Source organism: Tyto alba, unplaced genomic scaffold (genome assembly GCF_018691265.1).
Source record: "Tyto alba isolate M040663 unplaced genomic scaffold, T.alba_DEE_v4.0 Super-Scaffold_2, whole genome shotgun sequence".
NCBI lineage: Eukaryota > Metazoa > Chordata > Aves > Strigiformes > Tytonidae > Tyto > Tyto alba.
Genome location: NW_024881282.1, coordinates 4,873,916 through 4,894,155, shown reverse-complemented (window position 1 = coordinate 4,894,155; position 20,240 = coordinate 4,873,916). Strand labels below are relative to the sequence as shown.

Genomic DNA, 20,240 nt, shown 5'->3' with positions numbered 1-20,240 from the left:
TTGCGTGGAGATGCAGTTTAGATCCAAGCTGTGCACTGCTAGCTGCTTGGAAAAGCTTTACAAGTCTCTGCCAAACTCCTGCAATGCAGTCCTGAATTCATCCTTTTTTTTTTTTTCTTTTCCATTTCACAAATGGCTGATTGATCGCCAAGATTTTGGAGGGAAAAGTCAAGGCTGCTCCATCCTCTATGTGTGGATAATCCTGTGACTGATAGGCTGACACCGTGGAGGGCCAGATGCTTTCTTCTACCTTCCTACCTCCCTCTCTGCCCAGTGGGCAAGAAAAGGCTCACTTGATGGTGTCTCCAAATCCAAGGGCTGGAGGAACTTGCAATGAGCTCACCCACTTCGTCAATATATACTGAATATTAAACTTGGGCAAAAATCACCTTTTCAACCAGGCCTTCCTCACACTAAGTCTCTGCCAGCGTACTGTCAAAAGTACCAGCATTGTGTACAAATCTGGAAAAAAGAGAATGAAAGAGAAAACAATTTTTTTTTTTCCTGTAAATTGCAGAGCCAGTCCAATGGCTGCTCATGGGTCTCTCATGGGTTGCAGTTAAACAGTACTTTTTCGTTACTTTTCTTTTCTTTTTGCTTGGGTTTTTTTTTTGTTTGTTTGTTTTTTTTTTTTTTTTTTGTTGTTTTTGTTTTTGTTTTTTTTTGTTACTAGATGGGGTCTTTTGTCTTATTTCCCAGCTCAGAGTAATCCTGAAGAGGAGGATCAAGAGCTTCTCACCCATCTGCTCCCTCCAAGGTCTGATCAACAGCATCCAGACTCTCTCTCTAACACATTTCTCTCACCTCTTCTTAAAAGTATTGGGCAATGGGGTTTCCAGCAGTCCATCTGTTCCTCTGCTTGGAGCAACCATGGGCCTGGAAAATGTTCTCTGAATCTTTTGTGTTTCCATTCAAGCTGATTACTTTTTGCCATATCCTCAGTAGACATGACAAAAAATTAATTATAATTCTTTTCAGAACAACCATTGTCAGGGTGGCATCTTCCCACTTCCTTGTTTCCTCTCTTCTAAATCAACTCATTTCTTTTGGCTTTGCCTCTTAGGTCATATTTTCTAAACTTGTTATCCTTAACATATCATTTACACTACTTTATCATTCTGAGGAACAGTGCCCTTCACTGGACACCGTGCTCCATCAAAGGCTCACCGTTGGCTGTTGCAGGAGAATGAGTCCTCTCTGCTCACACACCATTCATTTTGCACCTGCAAGTGAGATGTTTGCTTGATATGATCATCTTATATATCATATAAATCATTCTTAAATGAAATGTGGTCAGGACTTGAAGAAAGTCAAACGTTATCACTAATTGCTTTTGCTGGAATTTTTCTACTGTTTCTCCCTACCTAGTTAAATATCCCTTCCCTGAAGGTCTACCTTATCAGAAGGTCCAACAGCTCTCCAGAGGTAACCCAATAGAGATTCAGGCTGCTCTCCATTTCAGTCTGAAATAGTCTCCTGTAAAGGTCCCTTGCCAACCCTCTGCTTTTAGTTCAGTCTGTGACCCAAGGGTACCCATTTTGCAATTCCACAAATAGGAGGCAGGATGGTGTTTGCTCCGTTGACTCAGAAAGCCTCTACACACAGATGTCTGCTTCTTCTTTTTATTGAAAAATATCCCCTCAGCTTGTTAACTTCTGTGGGACCTGCATGTATGTAGCTTATTTCATCTGAGTCCTGGTACACAGGTGTGAACACCAAAGAAACCTTCCCCAGTGGTGCTTAAGTCAACCCCCTCACTGGAAAAGCCAATGACTCAGTAGGGATGAAAACTGAGCTAGTTTTGTACACTTCTAAATCAGTCCTTCCAGATGGTCCAAGGAACTGTAAAAGGTAGAGATGGGGGTCTCAGCTGTGCTCATGGCTCTACACCATCTTCACAAAGGATCTCTACCTGATGTGGCCAATCTGGCAGGTCCTTGCTTCTACCTTAACATTAGCTTTTAAAATAAGATTTAAAACAAAAAAAAAAAAATACTGAAGAGCACAGGACACAACCTGAGAAAACAGTTGATGGCCTTCAGAAACTCCTAGTTCTGCTAGACAGGATACACGGGCCAGTGCTTTTCCATAAGTTACAGCACAGAGGATGGGAAATAAAGTTAGTCTAGTAAACAAGAAGCATAGTGCAGGTGATAAGTATCAGAAAAATGTTGTTAAAATACAGGATAATACTTACTTAGTAATTTTCTGTTCTTTCCTTGATTTTCTTCCGCTAAAAGCTGTGATTTTCTTCTCATGAAGCCAAAAAAGTCAAGACAGTCTGACAGAGTGACAATGCTTTTTTCAGTGGGAAAAACCTTGGTGAAGACTTCAAGACTTGGTCTCTGCTTTATCGGATGATTCCTGTATCCCACTCCTCTGTCGATGCTGTTGACTTCACTCCATCCTCCCTTTCAGGTACGACAGCTTTGGCCGACTGACCAACGTGACCTTCCCAACTGGCCAAGTGAGCAGCTTCCGCAGCGATACCGACAGCTCCGTGCATGTCCAGGTGGAGACCTCCAGCAAGGATGATGTTACGATAACAACCAATTTGTCAGCATCGGGAGCCTTCTACACCCTGCTCCAAGGTGAGTTGGGCCACTCTCCTTCTCCCAGACAAGCTGCACACAACGGATAATCCATCAGGAAACAGGCATCCTCTTGATAATCCCAGCACCAAAAATCACCTGCATCCTCTGCGCCCCAGAGTTCCCCACATGCTGGTACAGATGCACACTCACACCTACTTAGCCACATTCCCCAGCACCATGGTTGCTCTGGAGCTATTCTCTGCTTCATGCTCAGCCAGTCCCCTTGCCGTGCAGTCCTCATCATGGTACAGTCCTCCATCATCATTACCATTATTGTTATAACAAAAAGAGTTGCATAAATCTAACCGCGCTTCCAGCTGACCCCTTTGCTTCATTCTCTTAATGGCTTCTAACTTAACAGTTACTCTCCTGGAACAGGCTTCCAGCTGGTTGCTGGAGATCTCTCCGATTCTTTTTTCGCTGGCTGTTCAAACATTCACAAGGCAGCATCCAGAAAAATGAACATCCCTGTCCCCAAATGGTCTGCGTTTGAGCTAAAGGGCTGGTGTGGAGAGGCACAAAGGAGAATGGAGAGGTGGGCAGCCAGGGTAGGACTGGTGGGACTGGTTTATGGCTGTAGGAAATGAGCATAGTTATGCTGGTGATGGTAAGGTGGGGAAGCAGAGGACTGGTGAGGTGGAGAAAAAGGTGATGAAGTGGGAAAGAAAAGAGGAGTAAATAGCAGGGGAGCACCATGTTGTCATACTAGTAGGAGCAGATGTTGTAGGGCACAAACCATGACAACCTGAATCCCCGAGTTCTGAAAGCTGAAGCTTCCTTAGGGTCAGGGCAAGCCATCACTCCTGTTCCCTGGGGCTTGGAGAAGGAAAAAGGACCACCAGACTCTCTGCTTTTTTCACTCCCCAGCTCTCATTCACTCGTAGTCTCTGCTTGATTGCAATGGGGCATCAAACATCATTTCCCCTTGTGAGGAACAAAGTCCTCCAAGTGAGCCCAGCATCACATTTGTTCCCACATCTCTGAGACACACGTTTCCCTCCCCCTGCCTAGTATAACAGCAAGCTTTCCTAAAACAAAGTGCCTGCTCTGCCTGAACACTGCTTTTCCTGACTTTGGAGAGGGTGGCTGAAAGGCTGCCAGCCCCTTCAAGCCATCCTCCTTATTCATGTAGGGGAACACAACGACTTTTTTACTCTTTACTTCAGCCTGCAAAGCAGATCCAGCCTACCCCGCCCCATCCCAACCACTTGCATTAAGACGTCTGGCAACTGCACAGACACAAGGTTGGCTTCACCTCAAGAGCCTAATTAAGCAATAGAGCCCGCTGTTGGGGGCCCTTTAGTGAGATAATTGACTGTGATGTGATTTATACACCCAGAGCTGAAGGCACAGTTACATAATGGTGCCACGGTCAATTATCTCATTGTACTGCCCTCCAGCACAGGGGCATTCTTGCCGTTAGGACATGCAGTATTACAAACAGCTTAACCATCTTCAGAAGTATAAAATTACAAAACTGCTTGGATCTGAAGAAACGCACTTATTTTAAAATGAAAATCTGGATAACGTTGCATCAGAGATGGCCTGCGACCTGCTGAGGGTGGCTTTCCCACAGGCTTTAGGGACTGTGAATTCCCAAACTGGGGTAGCTGTTCATGGCAGCACTGTAGAACCTGAAGCAAGAGCCACTGGAGTTGCCCAGGGATGTATTGAGCACAGCTGAAATGTAAGCTGCCTGTGCGGGGGGTGAGGGGCTGGCCCAGGTTGCCCAGAGAAGCTGTGCCTGTCCCCTCCCTGGAAGGGTTCAAGGCCAGGTTGGATGGGGCTTTGAGCACCTTGTCTAGTGAGCGGTGTCCCTGTCAGGGGGTTGGAACTAGATTATCTTTAAGGTCCCTTCCACCCCAAAATGTTCTATAATTCTATGATCCCAAGTGCCTCTGCAGCGGATGCAGCTGGAGCCGTTCTCAAGGCCCGTGAGCATCTTGCCCGCTCTGTTGTTCTTCAGGGAAAGTGCATATTGCAGATTCCCTTTGCAGGACAAATGCTCTTGCGTTTTCCCTATGGACTCACAGCTCTGGCCAGCTTTCACAAATCCTTGGTGAACCTTTCAGGAAACCTGGATCCCACTGTGAGCAGGTGAGATCTGAGAAGGCATATCCAGATGGTTACAGATTCCTGCAGGATGGATTTAGGAGCCTCTACACCTAACAGGCACCTCAGCACCTCTGTGGGATTTTGTCTTCTGGATTAATGACAAAGTGAGCATTTGTTCAAGGCCCAAATAGGGCACTAGTGCCCTAGAGCCAAAGCAGCATAAAATATATCATCCAGTGGCCTCTGGATTTCGTGTAGCCTTTGAGAAAGGGCTTCCAAAGCCAGGAAGGAGTATTCTCTTGGGAAAATGTTGAAAGTGGAGAATTTACATTCCCCACACTACCAGACTGCTGGCAACAATCTGCCATCACCTCTTCATGGTGCGGTGTGACACAAAGGGAACATCATGTGTCCAGTGAATTTCATGGAGAGCTTCAAGTTTTCCCCCTCTTCCTGGTGAAGGATGAAGAAAGGAGGAATATATCAGCTGTACAGAGATATTACACTGATTCGATTTAAAGTGCTTCTCTTACCAGTTCCTCACCAAGCCAAGCATCTACGAACAAAAGTGTAACAGCCAGCTTACTGTCCCCCTTATCTCCATTTGCAGAATCAAGCACGGGGTAGGTTTGATCCTGCTGGAGTCTGTCAAAAGACCATGGAACTTAAGTATGCAGTGGTACAGCTAAAATACTTGGATCTACATCACTGCTGTATGTTTATAGTGGCAAAATCCAGTGCCACAGCAGTTTCACACCATCACTACTGTGTACAGTAAGTTGAGTTGTGGTCCTGCTGAGATCAGTGTGGCAAGACTCCAGCTGGCTACTACAGGAGCAGGATCAGACTCACAATAAAAAAGACCAACTGGTGTCAGGTTTCCTTTCCTAATTATACCAAACTGTGCTCTTTGCTGATCTATTTCATCCCGACGAGAGAAGATAATTATGCTGTGACCTCGTTTCCTGCTGAGCCATGGCAGAGCAACTAGTGAACAAAACCCAACTTGCCTCAGAATGGAAAAACAATTGACATGCATTTTTAATGGCTGTTTTTATTCACAATTAGGTATTTATGGCAGCTTGGGAGACAGAAATTGTAATATTTTCCAGCTTTAGAGGAGCTTCAGTTAAGGCAGTCTTTGTATAATGTGCTTTTAAAGCAAATCTGCACTGAGCAAGTCTCATGCTTTCTTACTCTTCGTGAGCTCCTCTCTGCAAAGAACAATGCTAGCTGGAGACTCAAAGGACAGGGTTTCAGCCTGCCTAGTCCTGAAGGATGTGTAAGGGATATTGTTCTTCTCCTCCACTCCTGAAATCCCAAATCCTGGCCTCAAAATCTGCTGATCTTTCAGGAGCTAGTGGAGGCCAAATGTACACAGATGTGTGGGAGCTCGGTGCCTCTTCTTTCTCTCCAAACATGAGGACTTCACTTGCCTGCTGAAAGCTTTCCCAAGTGAAGGGGTTTGGCTGTTGTTTGAGGAACTGGTTAGCATTAACTCGCTGTGCAATTTCCTGTCACTTGTGAGATGGTGAATAAGCTGGGGAAAGTAGGTGGCCCCACTTTTTCATATATTGTAGTGAAATTAGGATCTTTCAGATACAACAGCATGGGAAGGTTTCAGCCAGACTGATTTAAAACAAATATCTCACCACCCAGTGTTTTAGCCTAGAGGAAGAGGTTTGAACCTGTGTCCTTTACTAGGATATTACACAGATTTTCCACTGATGCCTTTTTTAACCCGTGTAAGACTTTTCTGTAATAATTTGAGGTGCAGAAACTCATAAGAACGAAGAAGAGATTGTCCATCTTTACCTTCAGTGATGAAACCAATGTTTTGCTCACTGTGAGTGGGACAGGTGAGTGACAGAGTGCATTTGGTTGCAACCATCAGAAATGCTGATGAAGCCCTCGGTGAGGGAGCAAATGACAAGGTGGAGCTGTATCACTGAGTTTGAAAAGATCTCTTTTCTGTCTTCAGACCAAGTCCGAAACAGCTACTACATCGGTGCTGATGGCTCTCTCAGACTGATGCTCGCTAATGGCATGGAGGTGGCCCTGCAAACCGAGCCGCATCTGCTGGCTGGCACCGTCAACCCCACGGTGGGGAAGAGGAATGTCACCCTGCCCATCGACAACGGCCTCAATCTCGTGGAGTGGAGGCAGAGGAAGGAGCAAGCAAGAGGGCAGGTCACTGTCTTCGGACGTCGGCTGAGGGTAAGTGAGAAGCGTGAGCAGTCTTGGGCTCCATTTCCCATCTCATCGACTCCCGCTCTCATGACAAAAAGGGACAGGGCTTATTTGTATTGTCTGCAATGGGGGTGAGGCTGCAGGACAGGGAACTAGCTGTTCATTCTCAGTGACACAACCTTTATGACTTGAATATATCCTTATGTCCCCTTATGTGCTGCCGTTCTCTTAGCCGCCACAGGTAGTACTGCTGATTTGCCTACAAGTCCTCTGCATCACGGGGACTGCGTGACCTCCTGTCAGACACTGCAGGCTTACCTATCATGTCAGACTGTTTAAGCAAGCAAGGGATAATCATAACTCTGAAACACTGCACCAATTAGTATAGGTATTTTCTATCTGTGGTGCTGGGCCTGAGCACCAAAAGCTTTCTAAGCATATGAGGCCAGGCTGAAAGAGTTGGGGGTGTTCATGCTGGAGAAGAAAAGGCTCTGGGGAGACCTTATAGTGGACTTCCAGTGCTTGAAGGGGGCTACAGGAAAGGCGGAGAGGGGCTCTTTATCAAGGGGGGGTAGGGATAGGATGAGAGGTAATGATTTTAAACTGAAATTGGATAATTAGATTTAGATTAGATATAAGGAAGAAATTGTTCCCTGTGCGGGGGGTGAGGCGCTGGCCCAGGGTGCCCAGAGAAGCTGTGGCTGCCCCCTCCCTGGAAGGGTTCAAGGCCAGGTTGGACTGGCCTTGGAGCACTCTGGGCTGGTAGAAGGTGTCCCTACCCATGGCACAGGGGTTGAAAGTAGATGATCTTTAAGGTCGCTTCCAACCCAGACAGTTCTGTTTCTGTGATTTTTGTTCACTGGGCAGCCTCAGAAAAATCTCTAGATTCCTGAAACCTGCTAATCTCTTTAACATGTTGAAGACCTGGGCTCACAGGGCATCGCATCGCAATTGCCATTATTCCCCAAAATGAAGTGTTACAAACAGCTCCAGCCTGATGGTACTCTCTCCTCCAGGAGCACGCGGTCCTTTCTGTGCTTGAGACTGATCTGTTTTGAAAACATTGTTCTGCACAATGCACCACAGACTTGTCAGGGCTGTTTAAAGATCGTGCCCAATAAGCCTGTAATTCCTCTGTTAACCACTGGCAAGGCTGGTAACTTGTAATAGCAAGTCCTGAGCAATCACCCTGTTCCTTGCTAGTCTCAGAGTCATGGGCTGATGAGCAGTTCCTGGGAAGCTGCTGAGTACCTGGCAAATTCAGACCCTCTGAGAAAAACACTTAGTGCTGTGTAATGCCACCACAGCAAAAGGACTGCAGCTATTTATTCGCACTTAAGCTTTGCAGTAAATGTTGGTGCTCTGGTTTCAGGATATGCATTTCCCAGTTCTTGCTCTTCACCTCTCCCTCTTCCCTGCTGTGTGATCCCTGCCACTTTGGTGTGATTTCTCCTGTCTCTCCTCACTCTCACTTGTCAAGTATTGCTCTTCACCATCCCTAACCCAGCCTCTGTTCTTTTCCCCTTGCGTCAATAGCTTCCTGTTTTATTATCGGGAGAGAAACTGCAAACAGTAGTGAAAGCTGAAGGTGCTCCTTCGCTGGGAACTGCTGTATGTCTGTAGATCAGTTGGCATCAACCTTCTTGTTTGGTTTTCCCTGGGGAGTTTATTTTATTTTATTCTCATAACCAACAAAATTATCAGACAGGTCTTTTTCTGAAAGGAGAGAGCCTTCTGAGATCTGCAGCTGTGTCACAGCTATTTGGTGTTCAAAGCAGTTTCCATCCATTTAGCTGCAGCTCAGCTGCCTGTGTCAGTTTTATCTTCCAAAATTTTAACAGTAGATTCAAACGCAGAATGTGTCTTTGTTTTATATTGTACTGCAGTTGGAAAAACACTTACAAAAATGAGTTTTCAGGGTGGTTACTTGTGTCCCTATAAATCTGCCAGCATTTATTCACATTTTGAGCCTATCAGGACCGTTCTAGCGAAGCAGAAGGGCATCTTACATGGTTGAAGGACTCAGTTATGGCTTTGTTCAGAGCTTCAAAGTAGCTGAGGGTGTACCAGATGTTTTAAGCTTCCTGTCTGTACCTGCATGGCAGCATCTGCACCCCTAAGACATAAACCTGCAAGGTGCTAATTGCCTCCCTGGGGATTGTCCAGCATTTAACACACACTGTGTGTCATGTTCTCCTCTTCCTTCATACCAGTAATTGCTGCTTTCCCTGGCAAGGGAGAAGCTTAGGTAATTTAAGTTCAACATGGTTTTGTTCATTTTGGGAAATGTTATCATTTTCTTCCATATGTGCATAAATCACTATTTCCCTCTCTCCTCACCCCACTGCTCTCATGAGACAGCAGCAAAAAAATGGTGCAAGAACATGCCCAAAGAGGCTGCAGCATCATTCCATAAAGCCTTTCAGACGAGGAGAACAGGATCTGACCAGTGTAAAACAGGGAGTTCCCCTGAAACCAGCATCCTTTCTGCTGCCATCACATGGATCCACATTTTATGAGCTGTGGCCCTTCCTCTCCTGGTTGCAGGGTGTTCTTGGGGACCAAAGACCTGTTGCCAGGAGCTCAACCAGCTCCCAGCATAAGGCCAGTTTCACAGCTGCCTCCTTGACCCTCCTTATGAAATAATATGATGCATATACTTCTTTGTTGCAGGGATAAGGCACAGGGCAGGGACTTCTGCATGAACGAAGGGAAAGGGGACAGCCCTGGTGCCTTTTTCCCAGTCCCATTAATACTGACCTGGCTCTGAGCTTGGTCAGTCAGCAGTAAAGCAGCATAAATATGTTAAAGAAGCCCCTTTCCCTTCTCCTGTCCCACACACCCCATGGAAAGTTGTGATGCTCTGATCCACCCACCTAGCAGCAAGATACCTCTGCAGATTGGCTGGCTACAAATTCAACCCATCAGTGGCCTACAGCAACACAGAATCCATCTTCAGTGAGAGCGTTAGGTAAACTCTATTCCAAGGAACAGAGCTCCTTTGTGTTTGCCTGTTTTCTTTAAACAAACTTGAGTTTTTCAATAAAGGATGTAAAATAATGTCTGACAGTAGAGCAAGTAGGACAACTAAAAGAGATAAAGCTGCTAGCTCAACTCTTTTATTTATTTAACCATGGAAACTCCCATTGTAACTTTGTTTTTCCCAAGACCTTAGCAGCAGGTTAATGATGGCATCAAGACCTGGTGTCCCAGACACTCCCCAGAACCGATGGGACCGGAGAGGTCTCTTGGGATATGCTGCTAACCATTCCTGGTGTTTTGACTGATGAGGACAGTCCAGCATCGTCTCCACAATTTCTGCAAGGTGTCGAGGTCTGGATATGCCACCCCAATGGTTTTAGCAATTCACTGGGGAAATTGCTGTGTAGGCAGCCATTTATCACATAGATGTTGCTGGGTCCTGGAGTTCTTGTTGCAGAAATATTGTTTGCCCTCCTCTGCTGAAGGTTGCCAGAGTGTTTTCGTAAGAAATATTCCCTTTTTATGCTCTTGTTCTCCCAGGGAGATCAATGCATGTTGTTTAATTATAATTTAAGATAAAGGAGCTCCATAGGAAGCATTGGAGAAATCAGAGACGGTAGTGTGTTTATGCTCTTGCTTTTCCAGAGCAAGCTATGGGCTTGAATAAAGTGATGTGGAACTTGAGTTTGGGGCTAAATTTAGTCTCTCACACATTATGAAGGGGATATCAAATACACTGTGAACTGTGCATTTAAACTTACCCTGTCCCGCTCCTGTGCTGATCACAAGCCTTGTCAAATGCTCTGAGGGGGTGAAAGCTTTCTGCAGGAGCTTTTCAGACCCTGTTCCAGGATAAGGACTCCAGGGTGTAGGATGGCACCTGATTTAGTGGCTTACCATAAAACACGGTTATTGGACTGAAGCCTGAAGCCCTGTCAGTTCTCCTGCAGAAAATTCACTTCTATTCAAGGCACACTCTTGAACAAGGATGAAGAAGATACAGGCCCTGTTCAGAGGCTACTTGGCAGGGTAGGGTTCACTTTGCTCGTCACCTTAAGGGGTGGCTGTTGGCACTGCTGCACTTCTCAGAGAGAAGAGACATTATGCCAAAAGAGCAGGAGAAAACAAATCATTAAAAAAAAAAAAAAAAAAATCATGAAAAGGGAGATTGGTTCCAACTAGTCCCACAGAAACTGCTTGCCAGACCATGGGAAGAGTGGAACGACTTAGGGCACCAGTAATGGGATACAGAGATTTGGCCTGAGCTTAAGAGCTATCCTGGGACCTGTTATTTGGTCCTTCCAGCACAGCAAATGGCACTGCTGCTGGCGTAAGGATCAGGGAGGCCACTTTCAGCCTGGATTACTGTCCCAGCCCTGGAAGAGCTCTTTCCAGCTCTCTTGGCAGACACTAGTAGCAAAAGAAGCTGCAGCTGCCAGGCTGGAGCGGCTCTGTGAATAGATGGAAGGCAGAGATGCTATTCCTTCCTGCTTTGCTTTTTTTTTTTTTTTTTTTTTTTGCAATTGCTACTTCTGTTTCTCTATTTATAGCAGCAAGCACCTATGAGATATCAAATTTCTCTGTTAGTTACATGTGTGTATCTGTACTTAGAGTTCTGATACCTTTTTAATTATTTCCCAGCTTGCCTGTTACAATGAGCTATTGGCTGATTCCCTCTTTCTCCCACTGCCCATTTACATTCTATTTTACACACATTTAATTGGAGCATTATCTACCTTGACACGGTGTTTCTTTCCTCGAGTCATACCTGTCTTTTAGCATTGTTATTCATAAGTTGAAAATCATTTTTGCACTTGTCTCCTCTTACATCATCTTCACACATCATGGCATCAATTCCTTCTCTCTCTGCTGACCATGTGCACCCTCTGCTCACTTCCACATTTTCTCAGCTGTGCTTCTACCTCTTCCAACCCCAGATCCTGAGATGCCTTCTTTTGAATTCTGATTTTGCTATGTCCCCATTCTCCAGGTTTCAGCACAGACGTCTACCCACACAGCACAAATCCACTGCAGCAATCCTGCCCTCCCCTCTCCCTTCCCTCCAGTGCTGAGGACCTCCTTCTCCATTGGGTCTATCACACCCTTTCTCTTGCTGCTTAGCTCCCAGATACTCCCACATCCCTCAAAATATAGTGGGAATTCAATCACACAACCTAAATTAATGGCCAAGATCATAGCTGGATCACAGCCGAGAACATTGTTCAGGTCAGGAGTGTCAGCTTTACCCAGAGAAGGAAAAGGAACTTGCAATCTGAAAACCTTGCAACAACCTGCAAACCCTGGTTTATTGACTGCAGCTGAAGGTCTACAAAAGGGAACTGAAAACCAAGTCAGCTGTTTGGAATTTTAAATTAATTCCAGAAGAATCTGCACCTTTCTAGAAAAGAGGAGTTCACCAGCTGAAAGAGGTTCAGAACTGGTTGGATGGGGGAAGAGTTGTCTTCTCAGGCAAGCTCATACCAGGAATGTGGGGGTTTTGTCCTTGCTGAGTACTTTGCTACTGTGATGATGTGGCTTTGTAAGTCTCCTTGCATACCCAGCTAAACATGAGTTGTATTATCAGCTTCTTTTTGTATTGCTGTGTGCTACAATCCTTGCATCAAAATGTATTCCTGCTCCTACCTTTGAAGTAGATACATTTGATCTTTGGAAATGCAGAGGCAGTGGAGGTTACAGGAGTGTAATTATGCAACACTGAATAACCTCAGGACAATGAAGTTAAAACTCTAGCTCTCAAAGAAAAGTTCCTGCTCTGTGTAACATCTACAGTAGTCAGGGCCTTCATATCTCAGGGGAAAGGCTTAACCTCCAATGCCTGCAGTATATTCAGTAAACTTAGAGAAAAACTTTTCCACTATGTTGATACAACATCCATCTTTCTTTCTACAAGTATTATTTTTTGATGTGCATGAAGGCAAAAGACTATATATTCCAGGTTTGATAAGCAGAATACCTTGCAAATATTCCTTGCAACAAGTTGTCATTACATCTTCTGTAGGTCTATAATCACATCTGCTGTAGCAGTGCTAAGCCTAGGTTTGGGATATGGGCAATATTCCTTCACTGTGGTGATATTTCAAAAGTTCAAAAGTTTTTCTGCCTCACTCCCCACTGAAGTCAACAGAAGCATCATTAGGACAAATCTTTGCTTTGAAAATTACCTCTTATTGTGGCAGTGAACAGCTGGATACTCTCCAGTGTGGTCTAAGGAGGTGTTTGGTGAAACAAGGCTAGTCTTTGTAATTTAAACTGTTTCCAGCTTCCTAATTCTCCATCTCTTTCCTGTAGGTTCACAACAGAAACCTCCTGTCCCTCGACTTTGATCGTGTGACAAGGACAGAGAAAATCTATGATGACCACCGCAAGTTCACACTCCGCATCCTCTACGACCAGGCAGGGAGGCCCAGTCTCTGGTCACCCAGCAGCAGACTGAACGGGGTCAATGTCACCTATTCCCCAGGAGGACACATTGCAGGGATTCAGAGGGGCACGATGTCAGAAAGGATGGAGTATGATCAGTCTGGCAGAATTACATCCAGAATCTTTGCTGATGGCAAATCATGGAGCTACACTTACTTGGAGAAAGTAAGAATCCTCTTATCACTCAGAGATGGTGCATTTGGTGCAAATGGGCTTTACTCCTTTCACTTCAGTACAGCTGTACTCCTTCACATCAGCTGATTTATGGTCCTTATAGTCCAATAATCCTCTTCTGCCTACCCTAAGGTGCACATAGTAATTTTGATGCCAGACTGCCAAAGAGCAGTTGAAAATAGCCTAAGAAATTTCTTCCCAGTCACACTGAGAGCATGTCTAATGCTATGAAGCTTTGGCATTTGATTTTTTTAAGCACAACATTCCTTTGTTGAGCTAGCTGCAATATAAAATATCTTCAGGTAAAGTCAGAGGAGTGAACAGTAAGAATTTCCTGTAGGATTTTCCATGTGAAAACAACCGATATAGTCTGACATCCTGCCTTCTTCGAGTGGCCCATTCCTGCTTCATAGAAAATATGAATTAAAAGGCGTGAGGCATGAATCCAGCCAGACTGTTGTAGTACACTTTGCAGTGTTTTCTGTAGTCTGCATTCCATAGATTGGCATGGAACTTAAATTCTTCTGGATATTACCATTCATCATTACACTGCCCAGTGTCCTATAGATCCATATGCTGCATACCTGAGGCTGGAATTTTTTATTCCTGAGTTTTGTATAGAGCCTATCCCTACAACAGTTTAAGGAAACAACGGTAACGTAGCTTTTAAAAAGCAAAAAGTATTGACTTGCTCCTTGTATTATATGATCTGTGTGTATTGTTTGTTATATGCAAAAAAGAAATCCCAGAACAAGTAAGCATACAGGCAGAAGTTTCCAGTAAGAGAGTAATAGAAGATACGGAGACACAATGAATTAATTGGTCATTGGATGGCAACAGGGAATACTTTTTCAAGCATGGTTTAAGTAGCTCTACCAATTTTATTTATTTAGTCTGTAAAAGCTATTGGCATGGGGAGTTTGGGTAGAGAGAGCTAGCTACATGATATTGATTCAAACAACTGAGCATTCTGAACTTAGACCTTCTTCACTGCATTAACTGCTTCTTCCTCTGACCCACTCCTACTTGGGGATACTCGATGTGCCATGCAGCTGCATACCTCTTACCATTTAATCCTATAAGTGAAGAGATTTATCTCACTTGCCCTGCTCTTGGGATTGGAGAATCTTGCAGGTTTTGTGAGAGCTGAGTATAATTTTGCCTGAAAACCAGGAACATAATCTATACTTTTCTCCTTCCCATCCAGTCCATGGTGCTGCTCCTTCACAGCCAGAGACAGTACATCTTTGAGTTTGATAAGAACGACCGGTTGTCATCGGTGACGATGCCCAATGTTGCCCGTCAGACTTTAGAAACCATTCGTTCCATTGGTTACTACAGGAACATCTACCGACCTCCAGAAGGCAACGCCTCAGTAATTCAGGATTTCACAGAGGATGAGCAGCTCCTCAACACTTTGTACTTGGGCACAGGGAGACGTGTCATCTACAAGTATGGAAAGTTGTCCAAGTTAGCCGAGATGCTCTACGACACCACAAAGATCAGTTTCACTTATGATGAAACCGCTGGCATGCTGAAGACCATAAATTTGCAGAATGAAGGGTTCACATGTACAATCAGATACAGACAGATAGGACCCCTCATTGATCGACAGATTTTCCGCTTCACTGAGGAAGGCATGGTGAATGCACGCTTTGACTATAATTATGACAACAGCTTTCGGGTGACCAGCATGCAAGCAGTCATCAACGAGACACCTTTACCCATTGATCTCTACAGGTATGATGATGTGTCAGGCAAAACTGAGCAATTTGGTAAATTCGGAGTCATTTACTACGATATCAACCAGATTATCACCACTGCTGTCATGACTCACACTAAACATTTTGATGCCTATGGCAGGATGAAGGAGGTCCAGTATGAGATATTCCGGTCTCTCATGTACTGGATGACTGTGCAGTATGACAACATGGGGAGAGTGGTTAAGAAAGAGCTGAAGGTTGGCCCTTATGCAAACACAACTAGGTACTCATATGAATATGATGCTGATGGCCAGTTGCAGACAGTGTCTATCAATGACAAACCACTCTGGCGTTACAGCTATGACCTAAACGGAAACCTCCATTTGTTGAGTCCGGGGAATAGTGCCCGCCTTACACCGCTCAGGTACGACCTCAGGGATAGGATTACTAGACTGGGGGATGTGCAGTACAAAATGGATGAAGATGGCTTCCTGAAGCAGAGGGGCAATGATATTTTTGAGTACAATTCAGCTGGCCTGCTCATCAAAGCTTACAATAAAGCTAGTGGGTGGAGCGTGAAATACCGCTATGATGGCCTAGGAAGGAGAGTTTCTAGCAAAACCAGCCATGGCCACCACTTGCAGTTCTTCTACGCAGACCTGACCAACCCAACCAAGGTCACTCATTTATACAACCACTCAAGCTCTGAGATCACCTCTCTCTACTATGACCTCCAAGGCCACCTCTTTGCAATGGAGCTCAGCAGCGGTGATGAATTCTACATAGCCTGCGATAACATTGGCACTCCTTTGGCTGTCTTCAGTGGGACTGGCTTAATGATTAAGCAAATACTGTACACAGCATATGGGGAGATATATATGGACACCAATCCCAACTTCCAGATCATCATTGGCTACCATGGAGGACTGTATGACCCCCTCACAAAGCTTATCCACATGGGACGGAGAGACTATGATGTGCTAGCGGGTCGGTGGACAAGTCCAGACCATGATATGTGGAAGCATCTGAGTAGCAATAACATAATGCCTTTCAACCTGTATATGTTCAAAAACAACAATCCCATTAGCAACTCTCAGGATATCAAATGTTACATGACAGGTAAGACATTTAAATTAATTAACATATTCAAAAGCTTGCCATCAGTGAATAGGTTTCTTCTCTCTCAGTATCCTGGTCACCATGAGGTTTTCCAGTGTTTAATATAATGGCCACAAGCTTTTCACTGCTAGTCGACCCCTGTATTCAGGGCATGTTTAATTCATTAGCATAGATGGAGATTACAATTCCCAAACCTGTTTCCTTTTCTCTTCCTTGGTGTTTGTTCTCTTTATTTTTCTTCCAGTTTTTCATTCCCTCAGTTATCCCAAATTTAGCTGCCAATTAATGTCCTGATAACCTTTCTCTTCAAAGAGGGGCAGCTGTTTATACAGTTTTGCCTAGAGATTTATTTGCAACTAAACAAATGGCATGCAGATTTGTTTTAGGAGAATGGCAACAGCAACTTAAACCTTTTATTACAGTCAGCCATTTCAGAGCACTGGCCAAAGCCCAACTAGAACTTAATCTGGCTACTGCTGTAAAAAACAGTAAAAAATGTTTATAAAAGTACATTAGCAACAAAAGGAGGGCTAAGGAGAATCTCCACCCTTTACTGGATTCAGGGGGAAACATAGTGACAAAGGATGAGGAAAAGACTGAGGTACTTTATGCTTTCTTTGCCTCAATCTTTAATAGTAAGACCAGTTGTTCTCTAGGTACCCAGCCCCCTGAGCTATATGACAGTGACAAGGAGCAGTATTAAGCCCCCATAATCCAAGGAGAAATGGTTAGCAAGCTGTTACATCACTTAGACACACACACAAGTCTATGCGGCCAGATGGGATCCACCCAAGGGTACTGAGGGAGCTGGCAGAAGTGCTCACCAAGCCACTCAATCATTTATCAGCAGTCTTGGCCAACCAGGGAGGTATCAGTTGACTGGAGGTTAGCAAATGTGACACCCATTTACAAGAAGGACTGGAAGAAGGATCTGGGGAACTACAGGCCTGTCATTCTGACTTCGGTGCCAGGGAAGGTTATGGAGCTGATCCTCCTGAGTGCCATCATGCAGCATGTACCGAGCAACCAGGTGATCAGGCCCAGTCAGCGTGGGTTTATGAAAGGCAGGTCCTGCTTGGCTAACCTGATCTCTCCTTCTATGACAAGGTGACCTGCTTAATGGTTGAGGGAAAGGCTGTGGATGTTGTTTATCTGAACTTTAGGAAAGCCTTTGACACCGTTTCCCACAGGGTTCTCCTGGAGAAACTGGCTGCTCATGGCTTGGATGGGTGTACTCTTTTTTGGGTAAAATCACTGTCTGGGTGGCCAGGCTCAGAGAGTTGTGGTGACTGGAGTTAAGTCCAGTTGGTGGCCGGTCACAAGTGGTGTTCCCCAGGGCTCAGAACTAGGGCCAGTTCTGTTTAATATCTTCATCAATGATCTGGACAAGGGGATCAAGTGCACCCTCAGTAAATTTGCAGATTACACCAAGTTGGGCGGGAGTGTTGATCTGCTGGAGGGTAGAAAGGCTCTACAGAGGGATCTGGACAGGCTGGATCAATGGGCTGAGGCCAATTGTATGAGGTTCAACAAATCTCACTGTCAGGTCCTGCACTTGGGTCACAACAACCCCACACAATGCTACAGGCTTGGGGAAAAGTGTCTGGAAAACTGCCCAGTGGAAAAGGACCTTGGGGTGTTGGTCGGCAGCTGCCTGAATGTGAGCCAGCAGTGTGCCCAGGTGGCCAAGAAGGCCAATGGCATCCGGGCTTGTGTCAAAAAGAGAGAATAGGCACAATTAGATGCACATCCAGCCTGACTTCATTAAGATCATAGAATGGTTTGGGGTGGAAGGGACCTTAAAGATCATCTAGATCCAACCCCCGTGCCATGGGCCGGGACATCTTCCACTGGATCAGGTTGCTCAAAGCCCTGTCCAACCTGGCCTTGAACCCTTCCAGGGAGGGAGCAGCCACAATATTCTGATTTAGGATGAGACAAACTGTACTGTAGACTTTTACAGTACCTTGTATCAGAAACAGTGTGGCCAACAGGACTAGGGAAGTGATTGATCCTCTGTACTCAGCCCTGGTGAGGCTGCACTTCAAATACCACGTTCAGTTTTGGGCCCATCACTACAAAAAGACATTCAGGTGCTGGAGCGTGCCTAAAGAAGGTCAGTGAAGCTGGTGAAGAGTCTGGAGTACAAGTCCTATGAGGAGCAGCTGAGGGAACGGGGGTGTTTATCCTGGAGAAAAGGAGGATGAGGGGAGACCTTATCACTTTCTACAACTACTTGAAAGGAGGTTGCAGTGAGATGGGTGTCAGTGTCTTCTCCCAAGTAACAAGAGATAAGACAAGAGGAAATGGCCTCAAGTTGCACCATGAGAGGTTTAGATTGGATATTAGGAAAAATTTCTTCCCCAAAAGGGTTGTCAAGCACTGGAACAGGCTGCCCAGGGCAGTGGTTGAGTCACCATCCCTGGAGGTACTTAAAAGACATGTAGATGTCGTGCTTAGGGACATGGCTTAGTGATGGACTTGGCAGTGTTAGTTTTACAGTTGGGCTTAATGATCTTAAATGTCTTTTCCAACCTAAACCGTTCTCTGATTCTACACTCACCATATAGTTCAAAGTTAATCTGCCCCACGGAATTAACAGTTTCTACTAAGAGTCAATAAAAGCAAGTGCATTAGATTTAAAGGCCAGATTTAATGGCATATCTACCCCACAGCTTGACATAACCTCTGAACTGCTTCCCCTGGGACTTTGTAAAATGGCAGTAACATGAGCTCTATGTATGTTTTTTATACGGAAAAATCATACTGTAGGTTAAATGTCCTTCCTATATTCATACTCTGTGCAACATTGGTAGTAATGTTTTAGAGGACTGTTTTGGTAGGACTCTTTTCTATATAATTCCCATTGGAAAACCAGGTGAAAAAATCAGAAATCAAATGTACATACCTCTTAAGGAGATATAATTAATTTTTAAATGTTCCTGCTGCGTCTATCACAACTTTCCCATATGCAACAATATTTGCATTCCCCCAAGTGATGAGATTGGCTTAATAGCAAAAAAATGTTACAAAATAAAAATCCTGGGTTGTTCTATTCCACTTGTTTTTCTAGCCATTAGGATTCATGCTTTCAGGTTCTTCTGCAATAATCGTAAGGATTAAATTGTATTTTTTTTAATGAAAAGCTGTTTCCTCCAGAGCTGAGAAGATGATGCCATGAGGGAAGTAAAGTATGCCAAAAGATGCAGACTAAGATCCTGTGTGTTAGCCTCACTCTGATAATTAAGGCTGGCAGGGAATACTTTGAGATAACTTTTCCTATCAGAAAACGCTCATTTGTCAAAACTGAATTTGTTTATGGGGAAGGGTAGAGCATGAGAGATTTCTCGGCAGAAACGTTGTAAACAACTCTCAAAATTGTCTAAATGACAAATTCCAAAGTAGCCTAAAAGAAAAATTCCTTTTTGGTTTTCAAACTTTTAAAGTTAAGTGTAAACTAATGATTGAAAACTGGAAAAGAAACGAAGTCAAAATCAAATGGAAGATCTTAATTTGAAATTGTTGTCTTGAACTGATGTAGTTTTTGAACAGTTGCTTTGTGACATATTAACAGATTTTTAATTTCCTGCTCAAGTTAAGACAGGACAAAATTTCCAGTCCTGTCTTGGAAAAGGCAAACAATTTCCCACCCAGCTCTGATGATAACATCAAGATGTCCAAATCTGATACTTTAATGTTTTATATGCACCAAATAACTTTTTCCACTGTCTTAAAAGTTCTATTTTTAGTCTTTGAAAAATACAGAGCCCAAATACATTTTTTAAGTTTTTCCCTTCCCAGTGCATGGAAGAAACAAGTCATGTAATAGGATGAGTGCCATGATGCAAGGCTGCTGCTCTGGCATTTCTTTCTGTTGAAACTTTGAGACATGTCATGGACAGGACCCATGATGAGCATGTCCTTGTCTTCACAACCAAATCTGCCCAGATTTGGGCGCAAAAAAACACTTTCTGTCCCTCCA

General features: G+C 44.4%; 1 protein-coding gene across 13 annotated transcripts in view; it reads left to right on the top strand.

The window, feature by feature from the left end:
* TENM4 (teneurin transmembrane protein 4) overlaps positions 1-20,240 on the top strand; it is a 1,435,480-nt gene that overhangs the window by 1,395,860 nt on the left and 19,380 nt on the right. For all 13 annotated transcript variants that reach the window (XR_004406800.2, XM_032990906.2, XM_032990916.2 and 10 more), the window contains 4 exons: positions 2,419-2,591; positions 6,631-6,866; positions 13,131-13,427; positions 14,644-16,258. Coding sequence is in view for 12 of the 13 variants with exons in the window: in XM_032990906.2 (XP_032846797.1) it covers positions 2,419-2,591; positions 6,631-6,866; positions 13,131-13,427; positions 14,644-16,258 (2,321 nt within the window). In the remaining variant the exon portion in view is untranslated. The remainder of the gene's footprint in view (positions 1-2,418; positions 2,592-6,630; positions 6,867-13,130; positions 13,428-14,643; positions 16,259-20,240) is intronic.